At 35.1% G+C, this 19,335-nt stretch overlaps 1 protein-coding gene across 1 annotated transcript; it reads right to left on the bottom strand.

The window, feature by feature from the left end:
- Positions 1-1,229: 1,229 nt before the first annotated feature.
- Positions 1,230-17,500, bottom strand: LOC131159482 (zinc finger CCCH domain-containing protein 43). Its single transcript, XM_058114432.1, has 6 exons — positions 16,863-17,500; positions 16,441-16,506; positions 5,326-5,445; positions 4,896-5,150; positions 1,959-2,225; positions 1,230-1,681 (listed from the first exon to the last, which is right to left on the bottom strand). Exons 1-6 carry the CDS (start codon positions 17,388-17,390, stop codon positions 1,466-1,468), a joined length of 1,452 nt encoding a protein of 483 aa, XP_057970415.1. The 5' UTR covers positions 17,391-17,500; the 3' UTR covers positions 1,230-1,465.
- Positions 17,501-19,335: the final 1,835 nt, after the last annotated feature.

Here is a 19,335-nt window from a genome sequence, read left to right as displayed (position 1 = left end):
GTTATTTATTTTGTGTATTTTTTTTTCCCAAGCAGAATGATCGGTCAGTTAATCTAGGTTTGTATCCATTATCATAGTTTTCTAGTTTTGCACTGCTTAGGACAGGAAAAGGAGACGAGAATTCTTCCCTTTGGTAGGATGGAAATTGAATAAACAATAAGGCAGGAAATGGATGAAAGGGACTTGAATTGAGTTATAATCTTCTGTCATTCCTTCTAATTTCCTGTTCTTGTTCAAGTACTGGATGAAAAAGAAAGCTTCTCTCTCTCTCTCTCTCTCTCTCTCTCTCTCTCTCGCACACACACACACGCAACCTGCTGCTTCCTCTTGGGACTTTTCTCTTCCAAGGTGAAGTGTCGTAAGAAATTCCGGTTTCTGAGCTTCAGAAGTATCAAATTCGCTTTTATTACTATGTTGAGGATAACATACATGGTTTGGCTCATAATAGTCAACAAATTGCTTGGAAAACTCCGCCCGAGCTTTTTTAGGGGATCCATTACTTTTGAGTAATAATAATAATAATAAATCCATTGCTTTTGAGTAATAATAATAATAATAGCCAAATCAATAGGTTATAACACCTGCTCAATAGGTGGCTTGAACACGCAGATCTTTCTATTCTGCTTACAATCTCTTTGCAGGAACCAAGCGTAACTACGGCGATAAAGCTTTCTATATATATATATATATATATATATATATATATATATATATATATATATATATTTTAAATCATTGTTCCCTATAAAAGGCATGTGGTGTGCATTATAAAATAAAAAAAATAAAACCCCATTTGAATCTCACATTGCAGCTCCCAGTCCTAAAATGTCACATTAATAAAGAACAGAAGATAAAAGAAACTACACAAGTTAATTCGCTTTTTAAATTGTTAAAAATTGATTTGATTTACTATCTCGTAAGATGTGAACTGAGATTTCAAATGGCCGTAGCTCACGTTATTCGTTCATTAAGTACAACCTAAATCGCGGTCTGTTCATTCCACATGCCCGGGTTTATTTTTGCTAGCAGGGTGCCATTGGGTTATGACTTCTACGCAAAAAATATGGAACTAACAAAAACACAATAAAGGGAAGCCCTCTTTCCACCACGTCCATTCAGAATAATTCGGGAGAAGAATTAAAATATCACAACGTAGTGAGAATAATTGAAGTCCCACACCACACATTGATGTTGTCCGCATGTATTTTGGACTCTGGATAGACGAACCATTGTGCCAAAGCTTGGTTGTTCACTAATTAACAATTACTTGAAATACGGCAATTTACACACTTTCCTTTTCTAAGGTTTCTCGGAGACAAAATAAGAATATGAAGTCGCAATGGCATTCTCTGAAAAGCTTGTCGCAACTAGACAAGATAAATAGCATTTCCATGCTTTGCAAAGAAAATAAAATATCCTTGTAACATGGGACTAAAACACTAAATTGCACTCACTGCAAAAATTCCTAAACGGGCTGCTGGATGAGGCCCTCGCTTCTGTTCCCGTTTCCAGCCATTCTATGCCCATCTGTGCTTGCAGAGTTACCAAAAGAAGGAAGCTGTGCTGGTCCAGACATGGCAGAAGGGATGGAGGGGCTATGATTTATTGGATGGTTAAATTTACAGGCAGGTCCAAACTTGCATAGCCCATAACGCTCGTAATATGTGCAGATGTTCTGATCCTGCATTGCAAAGAGAGCATCAAGAAAAATGAGCAAGTACTGTGCTGTGTAGCTGATAAAAATTTTAAATGTGACTACAAGTTCGCAACAAATTAAATAAGTACAGGCATGTATGTAGAAATTTTTTAAAAGTACATCTTGAATCCATCAAACTAGTTATATATAATGTCCATGCTTGAATTTCTTTGCAAGAACCAAGATTTTTTTTTTTAGTCAAACTGCTTTCTAGGATTTAATCTCCTCTATGGTACACAACCTAGAAGCCAATACAACTTACAGGTCTCAATGGCAGGCCTTTGTCACTGAAAGTACACGGAGGAGGTGACTTTTGGGATCGATTTTTCGGATGGTGATACTTGCATGCAGATTTATATTTACAGTCCCCAGTTTTTAGGTAATAGCTGCATTCAGGTTTGCCGGGTCGTTCAGGAAATTCTTCACCACCCATCTGCTGATCTGTATATACACTCTTTTCCACTGTGGAGCTAGTCATTACATAGGCTGGGGTTTGATGCATATTCCCTTCTGGTGAATAAATAGAAGCCTTCATATGCAACAGACAGAAGCAAGAATAGCACAAAGGTAAGATGTTAATCAAGTACTAACAAAAGTGACGGAAAATAGCAAGCACAACCAATTGCTTTACTATTTCTATTCAAATAGAAGCATGTAAAGCACGAACCCAATAGAAATTAACCTCCACAGCAGAAGCCGCAAGAGAAGGAAAATAAGAGAGGGGAATAGAGGAAAACATGGACCATAAATTGAACATTAATTACAGAAGAAACGAGGAAAAAAGGAAGGAAAGTAGAGAGGTGGCAGTGACGACCAAAAAGTAAATAAATAAATTGCTGAGCCAGATAATATTTAGTATGATATTTAGATTATATATATAAAGGAAGGCACTATTGACGCACCAAAAATCACTATTGGCACTCCACATTTATTGTTAGGTGTACTAAATGATAATTTTATCCCTTGACTTTCAGTTTTATTCCATTATTTTCACTTTGAAAGTTAAAATACAAAAAAAAAAAAAAAGGTGGGGGGGTGTGGGAGACTTTCTTTGATATTTTTTGGAGTGCCAACTGCCAATATCATCTCCCTGTATAAAAGTACGAAAAGTGTAGATCATTTTATAGACAAAGATATCCTTATCTTTTAAAAATAAGACTAAAAATTCCTAGAAGTGGATTTATACACTATATATAGAAGTATGAATAGTGTAAATCAATTTGTGGACAGAAGCATCCTAATCTTTTTTAAAAGTAATACTAAACATGTCGAAAACAAATAAGTTTTCATACAGATAGAAGTGTAAATAGTAAAAATCGGACACAAAAATATCCTTAAATATTGTAGTAAGACCAAATATTTCTAAAGAAGTAAATTTCTACATTATAAAGTAATTCAACCAAAATTAAATAAAAGTACGTTAAAATGTTTCAAAAGTTATTGTTTAAACATAAAAGAAAAAATTTTCATTTAGTTAAATATAAAATAAACTAACAATATGTACATATGCACACACACGCACTATAAACTAAAAATATATTTATACACACACATATCTATATCTATAATCCATATCTATACCATAAATCGTTTTATGGGAAAATATCCTTAAATTTTAAAAGTAAGACAAAATATTCCTAAAAAAGATTGTAAATTTAAGCAACATTAGATAAAATTTTATTTACAGAATCTATCATGGAAAAGTTAAAAGTCCACCTTAAAAGGACACTTCTTGGCTAAAAAACAAAATAAACTAGCAGTGTATATACATCATATATAAAAGTATGAATAGCATAAATAATTTTGTAGAAAAAAGAAAATATTATCATATTCTATAAGATAGACCATTTCTAAAAAATAATATTTAAGGAAAATTACAATAACTTATAATTAATAAATTAGTTTTAAATAAGTTAAGATTTGACCCTAAAAAATTCATTTAATCAAAAACAAATTAAATGAAGTCGTACCATAAAAGGCTTACCCAAAATAAAATAGGTAAATTCTTTTGGCGTATTTAAAATTATTGTGAAGTATCTAACATCATTTAGATAGATAATAATATTACTCTGATAAATAAATTTTAGAAATAAAATTATAAACCTAGAAGTACCCAAAACACAAATTTTAAATTCACTCAAAATTTTAAAAACTCATCAACTGCTCATGAAGTAAACAAAAAATAATTATTATAAAGGTTTTAGGTAGAAAATCAAAATTTAGAAATTGCAACAAATTTATTAATATTTTCATTGCAAAATCATTAATAAAGGTGTTCTATAAAATGAAAAATAACAAAAAATTTATATCTTTGATAAATTTTTTGCCTATAACGATATTCAAGTATTAAAATTTAATATTTCCCATAATGTTATTCAGAGGATTCCTGTCATAGCATATCATATATATTTAAGATTTTTCTTGTCCATGTATCTAGATGGTGTCATAATAATGTCTTATGTATGCGTGTATATATTTTATAGTTCCAAAAAACATATAAATTTTTATAAATAACTTTGAATATTCCTACTTCAATATTTTTTAAATAAATTATGACAATATACTTTAATATAAAAAACATATATAAACTTCATCAAAGTATATAAAAATATTTTATATATTACTATTCACATGCAATGCAAATGACACACTTACGAGCCCATCTGATATGAAATTGAAGAAGGCGCCACCACACATAAAAGTTCCAAACACAAGCCAACCACGCCAAAAAAGCAAAACTGAAGCAGCAATCAACGCTAAAGTTCATGGAAGCTGGCCATGATCTTTAAGCAGCACAAAGCAGTGAGCATGAAAGTACTAATGAAATAAGTAAAATTTTTGAAAGGAGGATCATTCTGACAGGCGGCAGACAAGTAATGAGTGAGTTGACTTTATTCCAAAATATAGTTGGGTACACAACTGCCTTAAAACACTAGACCACATTTAAAATTTCTAAACAAAAAATAGTGTTAATCTACTCGTTAAATCATAGGTTCTCAAGTCTTGACATCCAAAAACTATAATCATTTTAAACATAAAATCAATTTTGTTCACAGTATGTGGTTCAAAATTTTGAGAGAGACCACACCAAACTAAGCTAAAATACAATCAAATATCTCAAACAGACCAGAAAAACCAATCAATAAACTATATTGGGTATTTATTGCCAAAAAAATGTTAAAAGGAACAATAAAAATACCTGATACCCATTCCATTCAGGATTTGGGGCAGGGGTTGGCGAAAACATTACAGGCATGAAAGGAGCAGTCTCATTTAAGGTCCCTGCTGAATGCCAGGTTGCGATAGTTGATTGTGAAGCTCCCTGTAAAGAAACCGATCCACTTGAAGGGGAATCACACCCTCCACCTGTTGTGGGATCAGGGTGATTAAACCTGCAATTAGATCCATATTTGCAGGAGCCAGTGCGCATGTAGTAAGGGCATTCTTTCTCACCCTGTAATGAATTAACACTTTGTGATATAATTAAAGGTTAACTGCTTCAATCATCAGAACTGACAAAACAGAAATCCTATATAGTCTTGCAATCATGAGGAACAAATAACAAAGATCATCGTAATCACATTTCATAATAATGACAAATTGTTTGAAATAAAACTAAGAAGTAATACCGGTCGGATTGGCAAGCCCAAAAAGTTAAACTCTAAAACTGCAGCCAGAGCAGGTTTTCCTCGTGTATGATTGTATTTACACCCTTTTCCATACTTACAGCCCCCTGTTCTCAGGTAATACTGGAATAAACTCAAGAAAGGGATTACAAAACAATAAGAAATATTAGCAGACCACAACTATTACACTAATTCAAAATAGAATATTTATCAGGGAAAACAAACTGTATGACATTAGGACGTCAATATAATCTAGAAACCACATAATTTTCTTTCTTGTCAGTACGCAGCCTAACAATAACCACATGAGCAACAGAAAGGAGCAAACCAGTTGCACTACAGACAAATTTTTTTCCTATTTAGCTACATTTTGCCATGGATCACACAAACATTTCAGTACCCCATATTCAGAAAACTCTTAAAACATATGATACAATAATATTTATTTTATCCCCACAAACTCAGAAAAAATCATACAAATTTTAACCATGGATCCTAATAACTAGATTTGTTGTTGATAACAGATACCAACGTCCATGCACCCCTAACACAAGCTACACAATTAATTGAAATAAATAGTGACCACATTTGACAAATTGTTAGTATTTTCTGTTTAATCTTTACAATGTCATAAAACTAAAAGCTAATAAGAAATTTGCTAATTAATTTTTTAGAAATAAAGCTAAAATTTAACAACCAAACTAATTGGTGAGAGTTCATCCAAACCTTCCAAATATGCAACCTCAACAATACTCCACAATTTCTACCACATAAATGGGGTGTGAAAGCAATGACAACCACTGATTGTAAAGCTGCAGCTTGGTAGTTAAATTTAGTGATGCTGAACAGTAGGGGACTACAGGGAAAGAAATAAATATAGAGGGAGAATGAAAAGAGAGGAGGAAGAAGAAGGAAGAAAGAAAGGGAGGGCCGTACATAGTGGGAGAGAGAGGTGAAACACATTTTCTTAAACTGAATTAATAACTGTTTAAACATCACACAATACACGAAGTACTTATACACCCACTTCAATAATAATAATAATTAGAAAATAACCCCAATGGTATAATTTGAATGAATCCATCATTGAACAAGATAGGAATAAACTTCCCATGGTATAATTTGGGAACAGTCATTCCTTGTCTAATCCATGTTATGAACTAATAAAAGCTTTTGCATGGTCATTTGCTTTATAATGACAACAAATTTCTTTTGTATGCTATTGTATCCCCATGCTGACTCTGACTATTCCATTCCTACTCTATTCCATACCGCAAATAAAATGTGACTTATCCCATCATTTTGACTGCTACAGAACCACTTAAAAAGATTAACAGGAGTGAGAAAATACATCATAGGATATCTTTAAGGCATTCAACATACAACTAATTTAAAGGAAAAAATCCCAGATAGGAAGCCTCTATCAAGCAGGCTGAGAGAGAGAGAGAATGAGAAGCTGGTTAATGTCCATACATGCAGCTAAATCCCCATAAAAACTGATTGTTATTCTTGGCAAAGAAGAAGCTTCTAAGAAGTGAAGGCAGTTGAAAATATATGTGCTCCACACATTATCTTAGCCCCTAACCACCCCCCCCCCTTCTTCCAAAAACCAAAAAAAAAAAAATTACGTTCTTCTTTTGCATTTTCAATTTTTCTTTCTCGTTTTTTTCTTTTCCCTCCCTGCCATTCCCCATTTCTCTATTTCTTACACTCGTTTTATCTTTCCTTTCCTAAAACCCAGGTAAGGAGACTTGCATTCAAAGTTGCAAACTAACAAATAAGGAAATTTTAAGCTTCATGGCCCTCATGAAACTAGATGCCTTTTGAAAAACGTAATGTCAACCATAGAAATTTTCTCAATAAATGGTGTGCAAGATTTTCATGACCAACCATTAGAGAAGAACCATATTTGAAGGGAAATCTAAAGATTTTGTTGGATAATTGGTTAAATGGAAGACCTAACCTCAATCATAGGTCTCTCCCTCTATTTATAATATATGTCAAGTACAATACCAATGACCATAATACCCTTTCTCACACTTACTAACGTAACTCTTAACACATACTAAAAATGCTGAATGACCAAATAATCATTAACACTCCCCTTCAAGCTGGAGCATATATCATATGCTCCTAGCTTGTTAGAAATGAATTTCACACAAGCACCTCCCAAGGCTTTAGTGAACAAATCAGCAAGTTGAAAATCAGACTTCTCATGAGTGATTGTATTGAGTTTTTGTACAAGTTTCTCCTGAACAAAGTGGCAATCAACTTCAATGTGCTTTGTCTGCTCATGGAAGATCGGATTGGAGGCAACATCAATTGCAGTTTGATTATCATGCATCAACTCTATAGGTTGAGAATGTGGAAAACCTAGTTCTTTCAACATGTTCTTCAACCAATCAAGTTCATATGAAGTGTGAGTCATAGCCCTATACTTTGACTCAGCACTTGACTTGGCCACCACAGTTCGTTTCTTACTCTTCCAAGAAACCAAATTACCACCAACAAAGATATAGTACCCAGTTGTAGATTTTCGACCAAGGCGACTTGGCCCAATCTGCCATGTATACTCCTGAATATGAGTGTGACCTCGATTCTAATATAACATACCTCTCCTTGGTGCACCTTTGAGATATCTTAGAATGCGAATTATTGCATCCCAGTGACTTGTTCTCGAAAATCAAGAAAATGAATCACAACACTTATTGCCAAAGATATAATTGGTCGAGTGACTATGAGATAATTCAAATTTCCAGCAAGTCTCTAGTACCATCTTGGGTTAGGCAGCAAATTACCCATATCTGGCACTAACTTGCCATGGGATTCCATAGTTGTATCAACATGTTTGGATCCCAACAGCCCAGTCTCATCTAAAGGATCAACATACTTTCTCTATGACAAGACCATTCTAGGTGAGATCTTGATGCTTCTATACCCAAGAAGTACTTCAATAGTCCCAAATCCTTGCTTTGAAATTTAGTCTATAGGAAAATCTTTAGATCCTGAATGCCTTGATCATCATCTCCAACAATCACAATATCATCCACATACACTAAGCAAAATCCAGCCAAATGGAGCATAACTAAAAAATATAGAGTGAACTATTGCATTGTTGGAGGCCAAATTCAAGTACAAAAACACTAAATCGACCAAACCATGCTCTCGGAGACAATTTTAAACCATATAATACAATGATTTCTTGAGCCAACAAACTAAGCCTGACTATCCCTGAACAACAATCCCAAGTGGTTGCTCTATATGGACCTCCTCCTAAAAATCACTTTGCAGGAAAGCATTCTTCACATCAAATTGATGTAGAGGCCAATGACAAGTTGTAACTAAGGAGATGAGCAAACATACTTAGCAAGTTTAGCAACTGAAGGGAATGTGTCTAAATAATCCATACCATACACTTGAGTATAACTCTTGGCAACAAGGCCACCCTTAAATCAATCCATGGAACCATATAAATTGACCTTCACAATATACACCTAACACCAACCAACCACAGAATTATCAGGAGGTAGAGGCACCAACTCCCAAGTATCACTATCCTGTAGTGCATGCATCTCTTCAATTATATTGCATTCCTCCGCCAAGAATGGAGTAGGGCTTCAGAAGTAGATTTTGGGAGAGCAACAAAAGACCAAATACCAACAAAACAATAGTATAGAGGTGACAAGAAATCAAATCAAACAAAATTAGAGATTGGATGTTGGGTACAAGTGTACAACTACATTTACCTTTTCAAATAGCAATGAGAGGATCACTATCTATAGACATAGGATCATCTCACAAGGAACAAAAGGCGTCGAAGTGGAAGCTAGAGGAGGCTCTACTCCCTTGAGTCACCTTGCATATACTTGCAAATTGGGATAATCCAACTGACAAGAGGACTCAAACTAGATGAAGATGTAGGAGGATTGAGCACGGATATTAGGTTAAGCTCTAGAAGGCATGGCAGAAGAAAGAACTCATTTAGGTCAATAGAACTCATGGAATTGGAGTAGTATGGTGTAGACTCAAAAAAGGTGACATTAGCAGAGACAAAAGATCGATGTAAAGTAGGGCTATAAAATCGATATCCATTTTGGGTATGGGAATACCCCAAAAAAAATACATTTGGTAATGCAAGGATCCAACCTATCCATTACTGGAGTTAACACAACCAAATATACGAGGAAGGGAGAACAAAGGAGTTGTAGGGAAGATAACTGAATAGGGATTTTACCACCAAGGCCAAAGGATGGCATTTTATTAATGAGAGAGCAAGCAATGAGCACAACATCACTCCAAAAAACTTTGGGACATTCATTTGATACAATAGGGTACAAGTAACTAGGAAAATATGTTTGTTTTTTCGTCTGCAACTCCATTTTCTTGTGAGTGTGGACACAATATAACTGATGGATGATACCCGAATTAGTCATATAGGTACTAAATTGGGTATTGAAGTACTCCTTAGCATTATCACTATGAAGTATCTTGACTAGCATATCAAACTATCTTTATTTGAGGACAAAAGGCACAAAAGATATTAAACAAATTAGAACGATCTTTCATTAAATACAACCAAGACATCCTGGAGTAGTCATCAACAAATGTAACAAACTAGTGAAACCCTAATTTTGATATGACATGATTAGGACCCCAAACATCAGAATGAATAAGCATAGAAGGACTATCTACGCATTTGTTGACCCAAGAAGCAAAGGTAACATGATGATGTTTTTCCAAATGAGAAGTCTCACACTCAATATTAGACACAAAATTCAAGGTAGGAACTAGTTGTTTTCAATTTGTACAAGGACAATGGATTTGAAGTGGTGTGGCAGTGGTTGTGCAGGCAATGGGAGAAAAGAGTGACTCAAAGTAGTAAAATCCACGAGCCTCACATCCTGTGCCAATTCTCTTCCTTGTCTTCAAATCTTGAATAATCACAAAATCAGGAAAGAAGGTTACAAAACAATTTAGTGTCTCCGTAAGCTTACTTAATGACATAAGATTGAAAGGAGATTTAGGAATGGACAAGACAAAAGAAAGAGAGATGGAGGGAGTTGGATTTACTATTCCTATCCTCTAAACTGTAGTTGTGGACCCATCAGCAAGGGTAACTTGAGGTAAATTTTTAGAATATTAGAAAGCAGAAAAGAAGTTGGTTACACATGTCAAATGGTCGGTAGCGGCAGAGCTAATAATCCAAGGACTAGTAAGAGAGATACCAGATGACATACTGACTATAGGATTACTTGGATGAGCTAAAGATACAATGTGATGAGATGCCTGTTGAGATGTTTGATAATATAGGAACCTTGAACACTCTTCATTCAAGACAGCTATACTACGCTATTCACTTGCACAAGTGTTCTGGGGTTTGAGGACACCATCCCAACACACACACAACCCCGACACAGCAGCAAATCAGAATTACACAGCGAACAAAATGCTCTGGGGTTCCAAAAGTGAACTTTTGAACCAACCGAAACAATCACAAGTGGCCATCCGAAACAAACACAAATGAGTCAACCACTGATTCAACCACGAACGAGTCACCAACAATTGGACACAGCACTGCCACAGCACTACAAAATCAATGTATAAACGCTGCCACTGCTCCAAAAGACTCACCAATGAACTTTACTAATACCGAACTGCCACCAGTGCATGGTCTAAAAAGGTTGGATTTTTTGAACAAAAAACATGCCAAACAGCTTGATATTATGGTCTATGAAAGGAATCAGAACATTCTGGAGGAAGAATCAGAAAAAGGTGGCCGAAAACTCTCTCACTCACTGGCGCATGGTGACAGAAATGCCAGCAGTCAGCCAGCGCGTGGGGAGGTTTCCAGCGATATGATTTTGCAGGGTTCTAGTTCAGAGGGTTCAATCTTTGGCTATTTGGTTGGTTTTGTGAACAGTTGAAGTTCGCTGGGCCTGTCTTTTGATCCCAGAGGTGCTGGCTCGAGTCCAGCTCGTGACTTTTGTTTGCTCCATTCACCACCTTGGTCTGGTTATAGTGGTTCTGAGATGGGTAGCGACCGGAGGTTATTCTCCGGTGACGGCTGAGTTTGGTTTGGTTGTAGGGTTTAGGTTGGAATAATTGGATCATGCTCTAATACCATTTTGAATAATTGGGTAAAATGGAAGACCTAACCTCAATGATAGGTCTCTCCCTCTATTTATAATATATCTCAAGTACAATGTCAATGAACATAATACCCTCACTAACTCACACTTACTAACATAACTCAACACATACTAATAATGCTAAATAATAAAATAAACATTAACAGATGCTAAACAAAATCCATCAAAAAAGCTTTAGATATGAATCATTTCTTTAAGGATTAGAACTTTTCTACCTTTTTTCCCTTTATGCAATTTGTTTCCCCAACACGCAAAGCAAACAGGAGCTTTGGTTGGATAAAAGAGCAAAAAAGGGCTAATGAATGACAAATGTGAAATGAGGAGCTCATATATCTCAAATTATTACCACTAGCATATGAAGCTCAAAACGTGACAAATTATGCCATCTATAGGATTCCCAAAACGTGAGTTTTGAATCCTAGATACCCATGTTTGGTTCATCTTAGGAATCCTACATGGCGGGTATATGGAATTCCAAGGGAATCTATAAATCAAATATGCATGTGGTTCATCTTGTAAATCCAACATGGCAGGCATTTGTGATTCTTACAGCATACAATATGCTTGTGAAACATAAGAATGTGGAACTATTTATTTCTTTGGTAATGCCAATTCCCATGGGAATGGATTTGGATCCCCAAGCAAAGATATCCCAGCATTTGAGTCCCTGAATGAAACACCTAGTAAGTGTTTTAGACTAAAGCTATTAAAATTATCATGTGTCAAGACCATGGTTTTAAAAACCGGACTGGTGATTGACCTAGTAAAGTCACCACGTTGGTCAGACCAGTGGGTCAACCCAATGATCAGACTAATGAGTTAGCATAATGTTATATCTATAATTATATCTTTATATCTAATCAAGTCCTATAAAATTATATTCTCGTAAAATAAATAAATAAATAAAAATGCAAAATTAATGATTAAACATATTATGTCATTTTTGTTTTTATGCTTCACGTTATCCTTCTTATACTTATTTTTTAACTTTTTAAATAAATAAGTATAAAATTGTACTCCAACTAAATTCTTTCAAAAAAGGAAAAACTTTTCCTTCTTTTGAGAAGTCAAAAAGAAAAGATGGATAGGTATTAAAACTTAAAAGAAATTCTCACTTCCCAATTTAAAATATTTAAAAGAAGATATTTGTTGAATGCATTGAATCCATTAAATGTGATTTGGTGGGACTTTTCAAATCATTGCCCCCGGCTCCTCTTTCCATTTCATTCAATTTTCTGTCTCAATGAACAGCTCATTGCAGCACAATCCCTCTTCCTTCATTCACCTCTCTTGACGAACAGCAGGTATGGTGCAAACTGCAAATGACAAACACATATTGCTGCCCATGGCCATGGCTTGCAACTCTCTCTCTCTGTCTCTCTCTCTCTCTCTCTACCTGATCACTTCTGTTCATGCGTAGAACAGTCATAAGACTGGTGCAGCAAGATGGAGTGGCAAAATGCTCAGATGTGCTGGTTCAACCACGATCTGGCCCCAGTTCATGTTGGTTCATGACAGTTCACACCGGTCACACTAGGTCACCCGATTAATTGCCGGGTTAATTCATTTTTGAGTTTCAGCAATAGACCGGACCAGACAGGCAACCAGTTCCCATCGAACCCGGTCACAATGGCTGGTATAGTCCGGGTTTTTAAACCCATAGCCAAGACTACAGAATTCCCAGCATGTGATTCCCCATGCAATGAACTGCAAATGGGGCTGGGAACTACAGAAAATGTCCCACAAAAGCAGCTATGCTAAATGCAGTTTTTTGTTAGCATTTAGAACTAGGACAGAGGCTTTTGCATATGTAGACAAGTATGCAATTTGGAATCTCTTACATAGTCAACGGTAGAAGGTAGCATGCTGCAGAAGAAAAGATATTATTGCTATTAATTATTACATTTCCTACAACTTTTGGCACTACAGGGAAAAGGCTGAAATATGTACCTAGAGAAGCTGACACACAAAATCTCACAAACACAAGTCTTCTAGTTGCCAGACATATTTAGAGATCACAAAATGGCATCAAAGATCAAAGTCACAGCCAAGAGGTGAGTCTTCTGGGCTCCTCATGCAATCTTTTGGATGTGATTCTGACATTTGTCGATGAGGATGGATGTGATATCAAACTTGTTTGTCATTAGAGATTAAGACCTAAGGTGCCCTTGACATGTACAGTCAAGGAGGTGAAAGAGAACAACTTCATTTATTGACCAATCATCCAAATCCGAATAATAATTCGGTCAAAAGTCCTTATGCACAATTTTATACCATAAAACCCTAACTAAAATCAAATCCAAACCCTGAATAGCAATAAAATCTCTACCATAGCGTAAATATAAAGACTCAAAAGACCAAGACCAATACATTGGCATGAATAATACTTCCTCTATAGTAGAATGCATAGTAGTCACACCACAATAGTCTGAATAATACTCACACTACAGCAGCAAAAACAGTAAGACAACATTTTTTAGTTTTGCTCCAACATCACAAGCTTAGTTAAAAGCATGGTTTTAAAAGGCAGACCAGACAAGTTGATCCAACTGGGTTGGACCAGAACCATTTCCCCTTTCCCAGACCGGGTGATTCCATGAAATCGGAGATGCCAAGAACCAGAATGCCAAACTCGGGCAACTCAGACCAATTCAGAAGCCAGATTGGCCAGCCTCTCATGAATGAAATAAAGGTAATTTCTGATGGTAATGAGCACATAACTCAGGACCTCAAGAAGGGTAAGGAGTAGCCTTACAAGTAGAGATACTGTTACTTTGGTGATTAATAATCGAAGTTGAATGGACAATATGTGTGTGTGTGTGTGTGTATACATAAATATATATATATATATATATATATATATTTAACACCGCGACATCTATTTAGACATGTATTTATGCACACCCTCATATATAAACACACAAGTACATAAAGAATTAATCAAATCTGAATTCTTTTACCTTTTAAGGAAAATTTCAATCAAATCAAATCCTCTCTCACTATTATTTAATATTAGTTTGACACTTAATAATAATAATAATAATAATTATCATCATTATCATTAAACCCTCTTAATAATTACATACATTTGTGTGATATGTGAGTGTAATATTGCCGAACCCATCTAGTGGGACTTGAGGCTTGGTTTGTTGTCATTGCTGCTGTTGTGTGTGTATTACCCTAGTATCACTGGTATCAGAGCACCCCAGTGGCTTTACCAAGTGGTCACCAGTCCAGGTTTTAAAAAAATGCTTAAAACAAATTCTTGGGTAGGCCTATGACTCCCAAGTGTTATATTATGACTAAACCATTATGGAAGTGAACAGTGACTGCATTAACTGTAAAGAAACAATAGTTCAAATTTCATCATACTTAGAGCCTTGATTTGTGTCATAAACGCCGTTCATCTGTCTGTGGCCAACAATGCTGGTCTGAGTGGCCTATATCAGCATTATCAAGGCTATGTGTATACATACATTTAGTTCAGATACCTATTTCGTTAATACAAGGTAAAAGATTTTCTCACATACTATTCAACATAGGATTACAAAAAATACTGGTGTCTTATTGCATTATTATATGGTTAGATATCATTTCCTAATAATAACTTGAGACTGGTATTGTGGATGGAACAAGACATCCATGAACATTAGTTATTTCCCCCAACAAGCCAATGAAGGCTTTTCAAGAGGTCAAGCATAGAAGATTGTCAATTTAATGATGGAACTTGTCACTTACAAAACTTAGCATAAAAATTGAGGAAATTGATTGATAGACCATCAAAGGAGAAATTATACACATGCCAACTCAACACGATGAGATGGATAGCCTGCCCAATTTGAAAAAAAAAAAAAATGCTGTTCAAGAATCCTGTTCAGTGATTTTGTTTGTTTGACACCACAGTGTGTACCATTCACATTAGGCCAGAAACCAATTCATTATGGTTCTCCAGCTTAGCAGCACTTGCACAAGGAATTTACAGGCAATTATATATTTCTGCACGGACCAGATCATCAAGTGGATCAAATTAGTACCAAATGGCACGAGGGTCACTCAGTAAGAATAAGGATTGCATGGTGTCCAGTCTTCAGTCATTTAACCACAACAACTATATTGAGTGCTCTTTTCCAACCAAGACTACATGGCATGATAAGACAAAGTAATTACACACAACGCCTACCAATAAATGAAAAACAAAACAAAAACAAAAAAGATGATGTATTACAATACCACAAATAAAAAAATATGGGGCATATGAAATAATAATTGAGTTTAAAATTAAGAGAATACATCATAGAAATAGGAATAATAGCTTTACCAAAATAAGGTGCTTCGCTAATTCTAAATAAGCATTTTTAAAGTTTAAATAAAAATTCTTAAACTAAATAGATAATAAATAAATAAAGCAGGTAGCTCCTAACTGGTTCAAATTTTTGAACCATGACTAGCAAAAAAAAAATAATGGTACTAGGAAGAGCTTTAGATGCACATAGAAACCAAACATCTGCTGAAATAAATACTGGTTAGGAGAAGATTGCCTTTATCAAATAAACCAAAGCACACTAAATATTCAGTGTGCGGAGCTAAATTGTGAAGGACTACCCGGATACTGAAGAAGACTGGCAATTCCCTCATGCAAATCACATGTAAAATGCAGAAGGTTTCGAAGGGATGATAAGGTTGGCAAGCTGTTATGGTATAAGGCATACAAGCACATGACAGAATTAATTTTGGCGTGTAAAGTGAAACTAGGAAAGTGAAATTGCCTTTTGAAGAATTCAATTCAGCATTTCCATTTATTACACGTACCCTAAATTTTCATATCTTTCAACTATATAATTGTCTATTAAAATGATAAGCTATAACACACATCAATGGCAAAGTTAGCGCAGCTCAAAGTTACGAGCACCAACATAAGGGCAAGAAGCAAAAGACAAAGAAATAAATAATGAAAAAATTGAAAACAAACCTTGCAATCTTGCTGCCCTGGTCTTTGTGGAAATTCTTCCTTTTCTTTCATTCTCTCCTTGACAGCCTTTAGAAATAAATATATATAAATAAGATTCAAAACCAACACAAAACGCGAGTAACCCCAACACAAATTAACCAAACTAGTCCAAGAAACTGCACAACTTATCCCTCAAACGCCCTAAATTCCTACAAAACTAAATTTGAACAAATAAATTTATCAATTGCATACAAGCTTCACCACAACTCAGCTGCTATTTTCCATGAACACGGCTCAATTGCTATTCTCAATAAATACGATCTCTTAGCAACTCTACAACTAATCATCGCGCGTGTTTGGGTGCACAAGAAGATGCCATCCTACATTATTATAACAAAAGCTCGCCTGTTCTCAATCAAATCGGATCGAACCGATCGACTCACCTGGCTTCTCTTCCGAGGAGGATGATTGAACCTGCAATTCAATCCGAACTTACACATCCCAGTTCGAAGATAGTACGAGCAATCTTCCGCACCAGGCCTGACCGGAAACTTAGGCACTCCTCTCCTCGCTCCCTCCACCTCCCTCTCCTTCGGCGCCACCGACTCGTCTCCAGCATTCTCATTCTCGTTCTCGTCCTTGTAGTCCCTCTTCTCCGCATCGTTCTCACTGTCCTCGCCATTCTGTTCACTCTCCCGATCCTTCTCCTTCTCGCCCTCCTTCACCTCCAGATTCCCACCATTTCCGCCGCTCCCGCTATCCTTTTCCTCTTCCTCCTTCTCCTCCTCCTCCTCCTTCACCTCCTCTTTCACAGCGAGACTCCGTAGCTCTTCAGGGAGAGTGGAGATTGAGATCTCAGCTACAGGATCAGAATCGGAGGGAAGCTCTGGATCAGGTTTCGGAGATCGAAATTCTGAACTTATTTCTTCGGGCGAATTCGATGGTGAGGTCTTTTCTTCAAGGCCTTCCATTCTCCCTCCACATTTCAAACCCTAATTATGCAGAAAATTTGGGAGAAAACAGAAAAGGTGGAAGGACAGGCTTCAGTTTTTTCTCTCTGCAGTCGTGTACGGAGCAGAAATACAGAATCCGTGAAGCATACGTATTTTTATACGTATTCGTAGTTTCGTTTCTGTAACCGTATCTTGGAATCTGTTAGCGGCCATTTTCTCGTGCAAAATGATGGATGGTTTCATTCGCATTACACACGTGGAGGATGACCTGTCTGTGGGCCCACCACGGACAGTGACACTTGGCTTTATCCGTAAAAGGTGCTGAGTGGAAAACGTCTCTTTCTCAATATTTTGCTTTTTTTCCCTCAATATTTTTTAAATTTCCTTTCCTGTTCCAATTTCTTTTTCTTTTTGTTGGATAGGGGCTTCCTCATTTTTTAGTTTTACTAATTAAATATTTTTAGCCCGAAATTGGTTTATTAAATTTACATTGAGGATAGTTTACTTTTTATATTTTATATTTTATATTATTTTTCTATTTAATTTTAGTAAAATTATAAATCGATACCTCAAAAATAATTCTTTAATTTAATTATATCGAGTTTCATTTGATATCATTCATTGCTATTCAAAAATAGTAATTATTAATGAATCAATAAAATTCAACCATGGTTGAACTCAATCTCTTTAGACCGGTAAATAGCTCTTTAGATTTATTTATGAGAATAGAAACTTTATAACTCAAATAATATGTATTTTTTAAAATTTATTTTATCTTTTTTGAGATTTTGAGCAAATTAAATTTTTTTATTTATGTAATGAAAGTATGTCTTTAAAGCTTCTTCCATAAACAAGGAAAATATTGAACTAAATTAGGGTTATTTAAATAATGAGTCGAGTCTTTACAAGACTAGACTTAATTCATTTTAAGTCATTTAGAAAAGGCAAGTTATACTTAAATTTTGAAAATCTCTATTAAATGACCCAATTTAATACGTTACAATTCGACTCTACTAAAGTTTATTGTAATTCCACCCACTATATCGTAAGATTTGAGCTTGAAGCAAATATGTTCTTAATCAAAGTTTTATAAATTCTCAATTGAAAAGCGAGTAGTACTATGATAAATTAAAAAAAAAACCATTAACGACCCATTTTAAAAATACCTTTAAAGAATGTTTTTATATTAATGGACGGCTGCAGAAGCTTTCACTTTTAAATATTGAGATGGATATAATTTAAGAAATCGGTTTGGCTTCTTCTTCACCTCAATCCCTTCTACCATATTAGCATATCCAACAAACATAGAAGATACGACTAATAAAGTAAAAAATATTAACTACCCATTTTCAAAAAACCTTCTATAATATTTTTTGCTAACTACCCAAGCTTAAAATTTTCCCTCAACCACTTAGTAGGTGCCATGAGTCTTCAATACTATTATTAGAAAGGGGCACGCGAATCTACAAAATACTCACTCACCATGCTTTTTATATCTATATCAGAGTCGCGCCATCTAAAATACCGACATATAATTAATTTATGTATCAAAATTCTTAATAAATAGATATTAAAGTGAATATATAAAATTTGGTCACATAAACATTTTACTACAGTGGTGGCAAATGGCTTGAAATTAACACAACTTACTGAAAGAAACTATATATAACATCGTGTCAAATTTAATCTGCGATACCATTTCATGTTTGTACCCTAAAATGACATCATTTTGGGAGCTATTCATCAGCAAATGCCTTGGAAGTAGCATAATTTTTTTTAGAACACAAACTGCTCATTTAAAGAGTGTATGGATGCACTTTTTAAGAATAATGAATTATTTTTTTCAAAAACCTGAATAATTTAACTCTGAAATGACATGCAAAATGAGATTAGCAAAAACTGGCTCTACCCATCTGATACCTGGAGAAGTTACCGAGAGAGAAGACGATTAGAAAGCTTTGTA

This window comes from Malania oleifera, chromosome 7 (genome assembly GCF_029873635.1).
Source record: "Malania oleifera isolate guangnan ecotype guangnan chromosome 7, ASM2987363v1, whole genome shotgun sequence".
NCBI lineage: Eukaryota > Viridiplantae > Streptophyta > Magnoliopsida > Santalales > Ximeniaceae > Malania > Malania oleifera.
The sequence above is the reverse complement of the archived record's forward strand: the minus strand, read 5'-3'. Positions and strand labels throughout refer to the sequence as shown.

Bases quoted from the DNA above. Each gene is read 5' to 3' on its own strand.
- LOC131159482 (XM_058114432.1), bottom strand. From the start codon at position 17,390: ATGGAAGGCCTTGAAGAAAAGACCTCACCATCGAATTCGCCCGAAGAA. The intron at 5,151-5,325 runs GTATTACTTCTT...AATTCATTACAG, and splicing joins TGGGCTTGCCAATCCGACCG to GGTGAGAAAGAATGCCCTTA. The intron at 2,226-4,895 runs GTATTTTTATTG...TTGCATATGAAG, and splicing joins CTGAATGGAATGGGTATCAG to GCTTCTATTTATTCACCAGA.